Raw genomic sequence first — 14,616 nt, forward strand, 5'->3', positions numbered from 1 at the left:
GGGAGGGGGAGGGGGTGGGGGTGGGGGTGGAATATATAAAGTTGGTGCATTCACTCAACTAACTTGAAAATGAACTCTACTAGGAGCCACGGAAATGTTGCAATACACTATACCTGCACTGCTTATAGGCATGACCTACGTGCCCCTCTACAGGTCTATATTTCAAATTCATCTTGTTTCCCAGTTGTAGGAACATTGAGTACACACTGCTTACATGCGTGACCTTGAAACTGAAGACGTAGAAGAAGGTGCACTCTGCAGCACAAGGAATGATATACCAATCAGTAATGATTTTAACATATGCACAGAACAATATGACAAGCAATCTGAGTTAAAATGAATGCAACTAACAGCAGTCAGCGGCAATGTTTTGTCCCAGATTGACCACATATCGATGATGTTGACAGATAGGGACAGTGCAACAATTACATCATCATGTCCTTTCCCTAGTTCATTATCCCTTCAAAACATGACTTAACAGCCCCTTTTTTTGTTTGGTTTGGCAACAGTGGAAGCTCAGAACTGGTGACTACTAACTAGCTATTGATACTTACGGTAATCAATTATTGAAATTTCAACTGTATATGCATATTGATTATCAAAATTAATAGACAGAATGAACAAATTTGAAGCAAAGATACAGTGAACAGCTTGAAAGATCTTAAAATGCATAATGGTAATGAGTCAAGTTCTTACCAAGGGGATGCCCTTTGTTGCTCTCTCTTCCAAGAACCTTGAGGGCTTGAAGAAATTACCATATAGTTCTGACCACTTCTTAAGACTTCTATAGATATATCCAGCACCAACAGTGTCAGCCCAGAAAACAATACCACCTCTGCCAAAAACAGCATCATTGTCAAAATCATTTTGTAGATGTTTAAAATTTTAATAGAGATAATATTACCAGATACGAAATGTTAGGACAGGGTTTAAAATACAAGGTCATGATTTCTCATCCTTAGGTTTCGGGAGTTGAGGAAATATAGTGGTAGCTGTTTTAGTTTAAGACTCTTCCCAATCCTTCCGTTCTTTCCACTCTACCTCCTTTTCCTTTTCCTTTTCTTTCTGAGTAATTATCTTCATGTCTTTTGGTTAATAGTTCTATCTTAAGGATGCACAAGCCCTCGCATCCTATTGAAAGCTTTCTAAAGATTTCATGTTTAGCTCCCATTGTCCACACATCTGAATCAGTAGTAATTCGCCCATGAAAGCATGACCCACCCCACCTAACCCATTCTGGCCCGCCCATTTATTAATTCATTCCATTTTGACTTGCTCAATTCAGCAATCTAAAAGTTGTGCTAATATAGCTAAAACTGACCCATGAGAAATCTAATCAAAATATTTGTAAGACGACTTTTTTTTTTGTTGATATGTTGTATATATCCATAATAAACAAAAATATTTATTAGGCACTTAAACAAAGTACAAAAAAATAAACAAAGAAACTAAAAATATAGTAAGAATTGTCGAGCTGGTTATGACACGTTTCTTAACCATTTCAGCCCAAGTAACTTTTGGAAGGATCATTGACCAACCCACTTGTTATCTCAGCTCATTTTGACCCCCCAAATTTTGCCCAACTCGCCCATTTAACATCCCTAGTAGTAACTAGTAATCACTTGGAACAAGTTTCAAGACATAATTTGACTTTAATATGGAGGGTGACTCTAATATGGAGGGTAACAAATTAGTGTTGATTTCCAGAAAAGCTTAGACAAACTAACCGGTAAGATGGAAAACTCATTCCAAGGACAGATGTGACATCAAGGTCAGAGGCTCGGACTACTATCCCTTCATCCAAAACACGACATGCCTCATTCACAACTGGAAAGAGTATCATCTCAACAATTTCTTGGTCAGTGACAGATATTGGCTGCGAGAAAATTCACAAAAAAGACAAACACTGTTATTCTCATTAAGTTAGAACTCAACAGGCCCCTTTGAACATATAGTCCGTTCCTGCATCTTTAAACCCATTTTACTTAGATAGAGATTTTTCCTTTGCAAGTGTTTTTCTTAGATAGAGATACCTTTCCTCCAGGCATTATGTTGGCGAGCTTTCTTGATTCCTCAATAATTGGAAGCACAGTAAAATCGGGTCTTGGCTTACTTCCCTTCTCATAAATATAGTAGCCTTTTCCGTTGTTTTTACCTGCAAAACCAGTATCAATGGTGAAAAGCAAGACAGTGAAGCAACAACACAAAAGATACAGACTTGCAACATTACCATTTCTACCACTTTTTATAAGAAGGTCGATCAACGGAGACTTAAAAGTGCGATCAGAAAAAGCTGAACGAAATTCTTTCCCTACAGCAACAGCCACTCCATATCCTGTTAAATCCTGAAGCCTGCAAGATGCTTAAGCAATTATTTTCATACCAAACTAACATAGCTATGGATAGGAGTACAAAGCATGCCATTTGAGCCAACAAACACCTTAATATAGCAACTAACAAAGAAGATGACTGTTTCCCTCTGCGTTCCTTACAAATAGCTATGGATAGGAGTACAAAGCATGCCATTTGAGCCAACAAACACCTTAATATAGCAACTAACAAAGAAGATGACTGTTTCCCTCTGCGTTCCTTACAAAATTTCTAAGCAAACAAATGCAGTATATTATAACAATCATCAAAGTCCAACTAAAATAAAGGGACAGGAGGCATGCACCTATTCAATTCTCAACCTATAATATATAACAGAAGACAACTGCTGCACTCTCTAATTTTTCTTGTGTACTGTGATCTTAGTTGCGCGGACTCTTCACTTTTGATGCCGCACCCATGTCGGATTCGTCAAAAATACACTACTTTTGGCGAATCCAACACGCACCCGTTGACATTTTTAAGAGTCCGAGCAACATAGACTGTGATAGCATGGGAAGAACCACTTGTTGACATGCCCAGCTTTTTTCAAAAAACTGTGCCGCCAGGACCAGCTTGTGTTTACCTAAACTAATTCCACTAGGTAACCGCTACCTCACCAGCATAGATGCTTGAACAGATGGAAAGAAATCACCTAGTGTTTTTTTCTCCGCTGGGATTTGAACTTGAGAGCCATGATTCTCAACCCACTTCTATGACCACCACCAGGCCACACTCTTGGGTGCTTTTAAATCAATCAGTAAAAGCCTCTTAACAAGTCAAGAAACATGGCACTCCCTTTTGATGTATAGAAAACTGAATCTGAACAATATTTTCACTGATATTTCTGTCTGTGGATGCATTTAGAAATTTGTATCATTGAAATATAATATTCCCTTCATTCCATGTTGTATGTTGGTGTTTGACTAAGTACAGAGTTTAAGAAAGAAAGAAGCCTTCTGACACATAAGCTATATGAATATTACCTACCAAAAATATCTTAAAATCTTGTGATATCCGTCATGCCACATCATTCTTATCAGAGCATGACATTAAAGGTAAGATGGGAATATGCATATTAAAGCATTTCCAAATATAGAAAGATGTCAATGAATTAAACAAACCAAAAGGATGGAGTGTTACATAGAATGGAACACAAGGACTAGTCATCTTAAAGCTGTTATAAGCTAAAGAAATGAAAAAGAATTGCATCAGCAGAGATCACCTACCCGGTTTCGTTTTGATATGTTTTATCTTGTATGAAATGAAAATGCAGCTACATATGATAATTTAGTAAGGAAGAGAATTACTGGAAGGGACCCATAGGGAGACCAAAGCTGGCAATTTGCGTGTCAATCCTGAAGACATCCACTCCTAGATTAACCAGAATATGTGCACCCTGGGAGTAGGGAAAGAAGGTTCTATTGACAGCAAATCCAGTACAATTTCCCACCACAACAGGTACTTTTTTAATTGCCTTTCCAACAGCCATAAGGTCAAGAATTGCTTGGGCAGATGTCTTCTCAGTTCGTACTATCTCCAGCAAAGGCATAATGTGAGCAGGACTGACCACAACAAAAACCAAGTTAGCAGTTGGAACAGGAAAAGATGCTGTTGTAGTAAATTGGTAACTGCCTGCATTTATATTCAAAGAATTGTTACATAACTTGAAGATTACCCTCTTCTAGCAGAATCATTACGTTGCTATTCATTTATCTGTATTCAGATAATAATATGCTTCCTAGATGTCAGTGTAATTTAGCTTTTACTTCTAAAAATCCCATCTTCCATCCACTAAGCGCAAAAGATAAAGAGGAATTGAAGTACAAGATACATGAAAAAAACCTTGTCCCTCGAAGCTAGTCTCACGAGCAAGTATTCAATATCAAATTTTTGTTTCACATTGTTGTATTTCTATTTTTGAAATTGCACGTTTACCCTTCTCTTTTAGTGGTCATATTTCCCATATTAGTCACAACTATACAAAACTTTGCCATGCATGACTTCATACCTGAAAAAGTGGGCCCCGATAATCCGATCCTTGGATGTGGTATTTTCTCCAATAATGTTGAGGTCAATAGTAGATGTGTTAGTTGCCAAAATACAATGTGGAGGGCATACCTTCTCAATCTCGCTAAATATTTTCTGTTTTAGTGGAACATTTTCAATAACAGCCTGCAAACAAGATGAGAGTGAGACCGCCAGAATTACAACAAATCAAGAATCAAAATTCTGATCATCCCCATTGTTGCAATAGTAGGTGTTAAATAGTTGTACTGTGTTCCCCACATTGGTAAATATGTATTATGTATCGTGTAAACTTTGTATATAAATCGGACTCAGTATAAGACAATTATTTTACGCATCTGAATGATATTTTGCATGAGTCTTCATTTCTTACATGGCATTAGAGCATTGGTGAGAAAATACCATGGTGCAATGTACATGCAAGCAATTTTCCGGTGGAATAAGTATGTGTTTGCTCAAAGTGCATTTTCTATCAGTATTGTGCAAAAACAACAACACAAGATTCCTCAGAACAAACCCCAGAAAACTGCTCTGACAGATCCACCGTCACGCATTCTCACGAGCCACCTGAAGCTACGGTGTCGGTGACATGTCAGACCATGCATTGGTGTGTGATCCTCTTTGACCTAAGCAGATTGGTAACTTGGAGATCTCCTAGCTGTCAGGACCAAAATATCCCTTTTTGGCTGATTTCTGATCACCCAAACCCTAATCTGTCGACTCCAGTCAGCTTTTCCAGCGAGTTTTCAGATTTTCCCAGCCACAGTCGTGTTTTCCAGCAGTCTTCCAGAAAAGCTATTGCTCATTGGAGCTCGGCTGAACTTTTGGAGCTCTCTTACTTAATTTCAGATTATCTTCGGGTGACTTTCTGGGCAACCTCTGTCAGCCATCAACTTTTCTGTCACTTTCTTCTCGGTTATATTTTGTGATTATTTGCTTAGAACTCTCATCAATTCAACCATGCCTTTTGGGATTGATGTGTTTAGTTCAAGATATATGAAAGTTGGAAAGTAAGTCCAATGATTACTTCAAAACCCTTAATGGGAAGTTCAAACTATTCAGCTTGAGCTTTCTCAATTGAATTGTGGTCACGGGTCAAGGTGTTCAAGATTACTTAATAAAAAAGGCTAGTGAGAGAAAAACAAAGGCTCGAGCACGGTGGGAGAATATTGACGCTCTACTATGTAGTCTCTTGTGGCAATCTATTGATGGCCTTGTTTCGTCCATTCCAAACATGTTGTTCGATTTGAGAAAAGGCTTGCACTTTATATACTAATGACATGTCTCATTTTTATGATGTGATATCTTGGATGCACTTAAAGAAACGGGAATCAGATACATCTACTTAATTGGGACAGGTATAGACAGTCACGACCTTATTTGAGAAGTTAATGCCAGTTACTGACTTATTGCTAGTGTTGACAAAAACAGGAGCAACGACAAAAGATGTTTCTAGTTCTTACACTTGTTGGACTTCCTAATGACCTTGATTCCTTGCGCAACTAGATTTTGGCTGGTCCTACAGTTTCTACATGAACTATTTTTCTGATTTCTCCTTTCTCCATCACCCGATCACAATGATCTCATCACCAACCATTGCCTCCTCTCTATTCTCGCATCTCAAACAATGAAAAATTGAACATCTCAGATTATGGAGAATCGACGGGGAGGAGGTCGATTTGCAAGATCTCAACTCAAGTTCGGTTAGTGTAATAAGCATGGGCACACTCCTGAAGTATGCTATTCTTTGCACGGTTGACCACCCAAAAATACTTATGTTTTATTTATCTGAAGAAAGATATAATGAATTCTTTTAAGTATTGAGCTAGTATGCAGACATCTCCACAAGTAGCCTCTATTGTTCAGACTAATACCTTTTTTGCTGATAATTTTGTTGCTTGTATTTCACACTCCAATACTCTTGAGGTCATGAACTCATCCCTTTTCTGATGATAAATCACTTTTTTCAAATATCAGCTATTCAAACTCTTCCCGTTGTTAATTTAGTCAATGGGTTCTAAGCAAAAACAAAAGAAAATGGACAAGCCAATCCCATATCCTCGGTCATTCTAAATTATATTTTTTTTACATTTTTGGATGTCCTTTAAGACTTGCATTTGTTAGCCATTTGATTCTACCCTCTTTTTAATGACCTTTTATTGTGTACATGTGTGTGTATGTATAGAGACTAATAATTATAAGCATGAATGAAAAATTACGATAAAGTGAAATATCAATTGTTTGTGTTGCCTCTTCAAAAGAGGCTCAGTGGCAAGGAAAAGTATGTATTAGAACCTTGATGACAACACTGAAGCACACATTAAGTGAGGCGAAGTGCTCAACATGTTTTGAGCTTTGCTTCAAGGCTTATGTACACCCTTGAAATCTCTGCATTAGATAGTTATACTGAGTGTCCCACTTTGGTAGATAGGTATTATGTATTCTGTAAAGTCTGTATATAAATAGGGCTCAATACTTTTATGTATTTGAATACTAATATTTTTCCTGAGTCTTTATTTCTCATACTAGGGTGTTCAAGAAGCCGCGTGAAGACAAATGAGAAAGAGGAAAAGATTATGAACATTTAACAGCAAAACATAAGTTCAGCAGCTCACCTCTATGACCATATCCACATCCTTAAAATCTGAATAATCTAGTGCACCTTTAACCATTGAAAGGGCTTTATCTGCTTTATCCTGTGGCAATTTCTTTCTAGCTACCAGTCCGCTGACATTTGCTGTAATATAAGATACATCCTCATAAGTTTCTACACATAAAGACCACTAAGGGACTGTCAAGAATAACAGGCATCATCGACTAAATGACTAGAGGTATGTAATTTTAACTGTCATAAAAAAGTGTAACGACAACCTTCAATAGCTTTCATCCCCTTCTGAAGAAACTCAGAATTAATTTCCTTAAGTATAACAATTGTGTTGCTAAGGGCAAGGGCTGTAGCTATGCCTGAACCCATTAAACCTCCACCTATTACAGCAACTTTCTTGACTGTCCTAGGTTTGAGGCCAATATCAGTGACATTAGGCACCTGGTCAGTTATGAAACCAAAGGTCATCACACAAGAAGAATAGAATGACTCAGAGGGAATGCAGACATCTAAGTACATATTTCAAAAAGTAAAAAGTTGGGAGGGGATCAAAAGCTATAAGAATACAAACTTAATGAAAATGGTATAAAATATAAACTAGTAACTGTACAAGTTCATTACATGAAACAGATCCACAGAATCTATGTAACCATAGGAAATTTTACTGATAACAAACTTTACACACATCAAGAAAACCCATTCCAACATCAAATCTCAAGAAGAATAAACCAAACTAAATCAGCAAAAGAAAAGGATCAACAAGCTATTGCTTAATCACATGTGTAATCATTCTTTATAGAGACTTTTTATGTAAGCAGATAGTTTTGTACGGCTAATGCATTAATCTCTTGAATATGGAATTACTGATACATAATTTTTTTTTAAATTGATAATCTGCAATCAAGAATCCAGTTTAATAATAAACAGTAGTTTCAAGAAAATGAGTCAAAGCTAAAGCAGCTAACTAGAGGATTGGTAAGACTTAGAGGGTGCATAAGTTGTAGTCATCCCAGTAATTTCCTATTCATTCTTGCCTGCTCAAATAAAGATGCCTACAAGGAACTCCAAGCTTCATGCAAAGCATCACAAATCACATAGTGTAGATTCATACCCTTCACGGTTCAGGATTACTGTACCATACCTTCGATGTTGCCCGTTGAGAAAAAAATATATGAACAAGACCCTTTGATGTATCTGACAATACAAGGTCCTTGAATACTTTAGCTTCCTGCAAAACATTCAAAAAGAGTTGTTATGCCATCTTGAGAGAAGGTGTTTACGACACAAAGATATTGTTGACTGGGAAAAAATACCTTGAGAACCCCATTATATCCTCCATGGATGATGCCTTCTTCAATTACCTCAATGCACGCCAAGTGCTGAGGCATATTCTTAGCTGTCTGTTTCACTTGTTCCCTAGCCACCTTCAGTATTTCATGCGCTTCTGAAAGGGAACCAATTTTGTCTGTCTTGTGAAGGGAACGCATCCAAGGCTTGCGCCTTTCTGCAATATCAAGTGCCCACTGTCTAGATACTTTTAACAACTCTGATGAAGGGACAACGGCATCAATGAGACCAAGCTTCTTCCCTTCCTCAGACATTATTGGTTTAGATGTCTGCGAAAATTGTTTGCAATATAAAGGCCATTTTGATGATTCACTTGATTGATTTACAAAATTTAAGTAAGAACAGAAACAATCTGATACATTGAGCACATATTGGAAACTAAATAGAGGTCATTGTCAGGATGAGCATATAAACTTTAGAACACAGAGATCAGCAAACGATCAGAAGTTGAACCATGCTTACATCTAAGAAGGACATTACATCATAATTTTGCTCCATTTTATTTAGGAGTTGTCATAACAAAGAGATCTCCAATCACAATATAGTGACAAGAATAACTGTAAACAGTTCTATTAACATGGTCCAACCAGGACATGCATTGATCCCCCCAACAGTTAATTTGGAAATGAATTGATAGATCAAATAAACTAGTCTGGGAATCTAACAGAGTTTAAAATCAGGGGAAAGAAAGTCACAAGTTCCAGTTTGTTTTACTGAAAAGAAGATAAATGACTTACCATCATAAGTTCAACAGCTTTAGACAACCCTATAAGCCTCGGAAGACGTTGTGTACCTTAAGAAGAAATATTTTCTCTATGCTTAGTTAGTAGGTAAAGGAAGAGAATTCTAAACCTACACTCAAGTGCGACAAGCATTATGTGGCAGAGTTACCTCCAAATCCAGGCATGACTCCAAGACTGAGCTCTGGCAACCCCAGTTGTGCTCGTGGTGCAGCAATTCGTGCATGGCATCCCTGCAAAAAGCATACACTACTTAATTGGCTCGCCAAGAAATAGATACAAAGATGGGACAAGTTTATAGAGATCACAAACCAATGCCAATTCTAAGCCACCTCCCAGTGCAAGTCCTTCTATGGCAGCAACTGCAGGCTTTTTACCATCTAAACTTACAAAAATAACAGGATTGAGAGATTTGTAAATGACAATGGACTATAGAATGATACAGAGAAGCACCAGGAGAAAAAAGAGCTGTATAATGGATCTGAAATTGTGATTTAAACAGTGTCAACTACCTTCCATCGTGTTAACCACAAGATCAACAGAAACATCAGGCATCTGAGATGTATCCCCTGCAACAATCCAATTCCATTTTTCAACAAGGATGTATTCACTGAGACACAAGTTGAAATGTACAAAGATGAAACCAAAGTAATCCTACCATTCGCATGAACCTTCTGAAAAACATTGATATCAAAACCACCAGAAAATCTCCCCCCATTTCCTGCATAAAAATACAAAGAACATAAACATAAGATGCAAGGGAAAATTCAAATGATAATTACGCAAAAACACATATACGCCTCAATGAATACTAGAACTCCAATATGATTCATCAAATTATAACTATATTTTTAACTAATTACCAACCTCCTTTATTTAGGCTGGCCTTGAACCAGCTATGCAAAAATCACCCCATGCGTAGTTAAGGAAAACGCCGAAAGTACCAAATAATTGAACTTAAAAAAATCCATAAAGCAACATATCACGAACAGTTCATGAACAAGTCCCGTAGAAAGTTAAATTTATTTTATAGTTGAAAACAATTGCCGGAGGTATGTATATGCTTTAGACATGCTTAAATTAGAATAAAATGGATACAGGTTTGTCATAAAACTCACTAAATTACGAAGAACTAATTAGTGAGCAGAATTGAGAGAACTGACCAGTCAAAACAATAGCTTTAACATCGTTCCTCATAGTCGCTTCAGTCCACTTCTCCTTCAATCCAGCGATAACTGAAACCACCACAATCAAAATCCAATCCAAACACATGAATTGAAATTGGGAGAGAAACGAATAAGCTTACTTGGAATAGCTAAAGCATTGACCGGAGGATTAAAAATGGTGATAACGGCGACGCCGTCGGTTCCCACCTCCATCGTCACCTTAACAGGAGCCATTTTCTACTTCCTTGATTCGAAAAAATGGAGTATTTTGGCGATCGAGGAGAAAGAGAAAACGAAAAAGGGCTTAAATAAGGAAGTAATTTGGTAGTGGTGAATTATACGGAGTATTTAATAGTGAGGTGAGTGGGTGTTTTTCGTGGGCCGCGAGGAAGGAAAAGCTGCATGTGTTGGAAAGTAATTAGAGAGCAATTTCGCAATGGCAAACTTTACAGGACTACATTTTTCATGAGTGGTCGCCGTGAATTCATTTTCCACCTATATTTTTTTCCTCCGTCCAATAATAAATATTCCCTATATTAAAATAGTTGTCTAACAATATTTGTTATTTTTGGAAAATTCAGAGATAATTTACTTTTTGTGTCGATTTTATCGTTGTTATTAAATATTATTTATTAGCTAACACATTTATCAAAGTATTAAATTTAATAAAGTCAAAGGATAAAACAGTAGTATTACCCCTATTATTTATTGTTTCTTAAGGGGTGTGTCAAGTGTATAGTGGACAACTATTGTTCAGAATTTTAATTTTGCTTCCTTTTTTTTTTCAAAAGATCAGCATTTTTAAAAAATTGAGAATCGATTTGCTGAGATCGATTCTATATATAATTAATATAAAAAAAATGTATATGAACCTTCTTCTACCGACCTCTTGAGATCGGTTTGATATTTTGATTAAGATTCGTTTTGATCTACGATTTGAGGTCAAGTTTTTGTGATAACTGACTTTGGAGGTTTGTTTTGTCTTTTATTAGTAGTGTAAACTTCATTTAAAGCTCTATTGACCACCATTAAAAAGTTTCAAAGCGTGGATTTCGAAAAATTGAATTTTGTGAAATTGTTATTTGTTAAAAATTGGTGTTATTGCAACTATTTAAAATAAATTTTTGAAGTGTTTATGTCAATTTTGAGGTAATTTGACGAAGATTAAAATTGAGTTTGGCTGGAATTTCATATTAAAACTCAAACAGGAAGAAGACCAATAAATTGCTTGTTATTTGTATGTCCAATGTATCAGTTGACATATACACGACACACAAATGCATACAACAACATAATTGTATATTTTTTGTATGACAATTATATGTTTACCATATTGTATTTTTAAAATAAAAATTGTATGCATTTTGTGTTACTTTTTGAAAAACATATTTTCCCGCTAAACCAAGTAATTAGGCCTCTATTTTTGCGTCTTTAGGGGAAAGTTTCTAAGAAAATTCATACAACATTAGGCCATTAAAAGAGAAGTCACACATATAAAGGGGAAACTAAGCAAATACCTCGTAAAAGCAAAATAATTATTAACATATACCCTTTTATATTCATATCCCACTAAATAATTACAGTATACACTCCCAACTAATTTCGTTTAACTTATATTAAATTTTATATATATATATATATTGAGGTTTCTTGTTCATAAATTATTCATTAGTCAATTATACTATAAGAATAGATTGAGTGGGACGTAAACAAGAAACCTTAATGATACCATAAAAATGTATATATACTATTATAGTAGCATTGACTAATGAGTAATATATGAATAAGAAACCTTTGTGATAACAATACAGTATATATATACTGATTTAGTATCAATTAAGCAAAATTATCAGCCTTAATGGTACCAATACAGTATATGACATTGATTTAGTATTAGTTAAGCGAAAATTAACAACCTTAATAAATGGAAATATGGGCTATAAAAAAATTTGAGAGAATAAATATTTCTTAAATTACTTTAGATTGGGATATGAATATGTAATTATCTTGTGTTTTATGGCTTATTTATGTAGTTTTTCTCTATAAAGATTTTTTTTTTCATAGTCAAAATTTAAAAAATCAACACTTTTAATTAAAAGCTAAAGAATCATATCTATCTCATCATATATCTCAATAACATACTAGGTATGAGTAATTGAATATTGAACAATACTCTCAATAAATAGAAAAGAAGTAGATAAGCAACATAACAACATAGTGTTGGTTGTTAAAACTTTAGCTAATATTTTGTTTTCTTTAAAGAGAAGAGACTTGACTTTCTAAAGAAAATAACAAATATAGTTGACCACTAGTTTCTTTGCACTTTCCACACCGGTTGAGTTGAATTTGACTTGAATCAAAGTACCTCAAAGACAGAAATAAAGGTGAAGCTAGGTAGGGGTTTGTGGTTTAGACGAATTCAATATTTTTTCTATAGATTTTAGATTTATACTAAAAAAATTAAATAAGTAATATGTATATTAACTTATGAATTTCTAATAAAATGATTGATAATATGAAAATATTTTACACTTTTTAAAATAAAAAATTAGAACCCTCAAATTCTTAATCTTGGATGTGCCTCTGCGGTCATAAATAAAGTAAAACAAAACAAAACATCATGGACCAGGAAAAACAAATAAAGAAAGCATATAAGTTTATGCAGGAAATTGCAGCCAAATTGTAGGCTGGCAAATAGACTACAAATGAATAGTGTTGGTTGTTAAATGTAAATCACTGCTGGTTTCAAAAGCTGACGACCAAGTTGGAACTTATTGGTTGTTACACATTTTTTATTTAAACTTGCTTTTGTCCACAAATATTTCCAAACTAGATATATATATATATGGGAGTTCGTGTTGGCATAAGCTCAATATATGTTAATTTTTTGAATCAATTTATGTGATATAAATAAAATTTCAAGAATGAATCAATTTTTTATATGTTTAAAAAAAAAAATATTTGAAGTTATTAATCTGTTGTGATTTATAGTATTTTTTACGTCATTTTTGAATAGTATATGTTACTCCTATTCCAATTCACGTGAATAATCATAAATATATTCCGTTGCTAATTTATTGTGAATTTTGGAAATTTTGACGTTATTTTCAAATAATATATGTTACTTCTTCTATTCCAATTAGTCAACCAAATTTGTTAAATGATTTAAAAATATTTTCAATTGCTATAAATTATCCGTGCTTCGCACGAGATTGAACTATTTTATTAAGCTTACATATGATCCTTCGGTAATATTCGTATTTTCGATACATACACTACATTGTCAAGAACATTTTATCTTAAGGCAACGCGTCCTCCAAAATCTAAGTGCTATATTTTTTCAATTGTCCTTTTTTTAATACAAAAACTGTGAGTCATATAGAGATTTTAAGTATAAGAAAGAAGTGTGAGAAAATCTCTATGGAAATAGTTGGTCAGAAGTAATGAAATTTTCTAAATTCCAAGAAGTTATAAAGATCAACATTAGACGTTAAAGAAGGGACTAGAAAGCTTCGAACAACAACACCCTCAAGTAAAGTGGAACATCATACATGAACATAATTTTTTAAATTCAAATTGAGGACCTTCGGCTACTTTATTATGAACCTCCACCAAACTCTTTTTTATTATGGTATGTCGTATCATGTATATGTTTAAAATGACCCAAATATTGTTAGTATCATAAATAGTTTTCCTCATTGTCTCAGAATAGTCAGTACTATTGCTTAGGTTTCATATCACCGGCCCAACTTAGTTGGAATCGAACCATAGTTATTGTTATGGTTATAGTATGAAGTTACAAAGAATTAATGCAATTATCAATCAAGTAGTAGGTGGCATCTGAATGGAACAGTCCACAACTGGATATTCTAAACAAAAAATTTGACACATTAAATATTAAAATCTCGCAGCATAATTTGTGTGCACTTGAACTCAAAAATATCCTCAAATAATGATAAAGACGACCTTACTTTCCTAACAATCAAGAGAAAAAAGGTTTGTTGCTTAACATATTTTTCAAAAAGATAGTCTGTCGGGCAGTATCCAAATTTACAGTTCACAAATTTAATTGAAAGAAGCCAAAAGAAAGAGTTATTACTTCATTATCAAAAAACAAAAAAGCTTTATCAAAAGAAAGAGTCATCACTACATCAAAAATGATCTTTAACGGTAATTAATAGCTTAAATGTCGGTAAATATGTATTGGCAGAGGCAATTGGTACTCTCTATAAATGTCCCTAAAGTCTATAGCAACATTGAATCTAATGAAAATGAATTAATATCGGTAAAGGCTCTAGCACTCTTAGTTAATGTGCATATTTATTGCCGATAAAAAATATTTTTGTTGTATTGTATTTTGGAC

The 14,616-nt window shown here is 34.7% G+C and overlaps 1 protein-coding gene across 2 annotated transcripts; it reads right to left on the minus strand.

The window, feature by feature from the left end:
- Positions 1-34: 34 nt before the first annotated feature.
- Positions 35-10,688, minus strand: LOC102605537 (peroxisomal fatty acid beta-oxidation multifunctional protein AIM1-like). 2 transcript variants are annotated; one of them, XM_006352093.2, is made up of 18 exons: positions 10,394-10,686; positions 10,251-10,322; positions 9,746-9,808; positions 9,600-9,656; positions 9,400-9,467; positions 9,239-9,320; positions 9,085-9,140; positions 8,314-8,616; positions 8,142-8,228; positions 7,267-7,441; positions 7,011-7,132; positions 4,379-4,542; positions 3,678-3,932; positions 2,231-2,352; positions 2,034-2,155; positions 1,728-1,876; positions 697-835; positions 35-255 (listed from the first exon to the last, which is right to left on the minus strand). In XM_006352093.2, exons 1-18 carry the CDS (start codon positions 10,485-10,487, stop codon positions 211-213), a joined length of 2,175 nt encoding a protein of 724 aa, XP_006352155.1. In that variant the 5' UTR covers positions 10,488-10,686; the 3' UTR covers positions 35-210. The 2 variants fall into 2 exon arrangements, with proteins under 2 accessions (XP_006352155.1, XP_006352154.1); XM_006352092.2 differs by having other exon boundaries at positions 2,034-2,352; positions 10,394-10,688.
- Positions 10,689-14,616: the final 3,928 nt, after the last annotated feature.

Source organism: Solanum tuberosum, unplaced genomic scaffold, assembly GCF_000226075.1.
Source record: "Solanum tuberosum cultivar DM 1-3 516 R44 unplaced genomic scaffold, SolTub_3.0 scf00143, whole genome shotgun sequence".
NCBI lineage: Eukaryota > Viridiplantae > Streptophyta > Magnoliopsida > Solanales > Solanaceae > Solanum > Solanum tuberosum.

Bases quoted from the DNA above. Each gene is read 5' to 3' on its own strand.
- LOC102605537 (XM_006352092.2), bottom strand. From the start codon at position 10,487: ATGGCTCCTGTTAAGGTGACGATGGAGGTGGGAACCGACGGCGTCGCC. The intron at 9,657-9,745 runs GTAGGATTACTT...GGATTGTTGCAG, and splicing joins TCAGAAGGTTCATGCGAATG to GGGATACATCTCAGATGCCT. The intron at 8,229-8,313 runs GTATTTTTTCCC...AATGTTTTGCAG, and splicing joins GATATAATGGGGTTCTCAAG to GAAGCTAAAGTATTCAAGGA.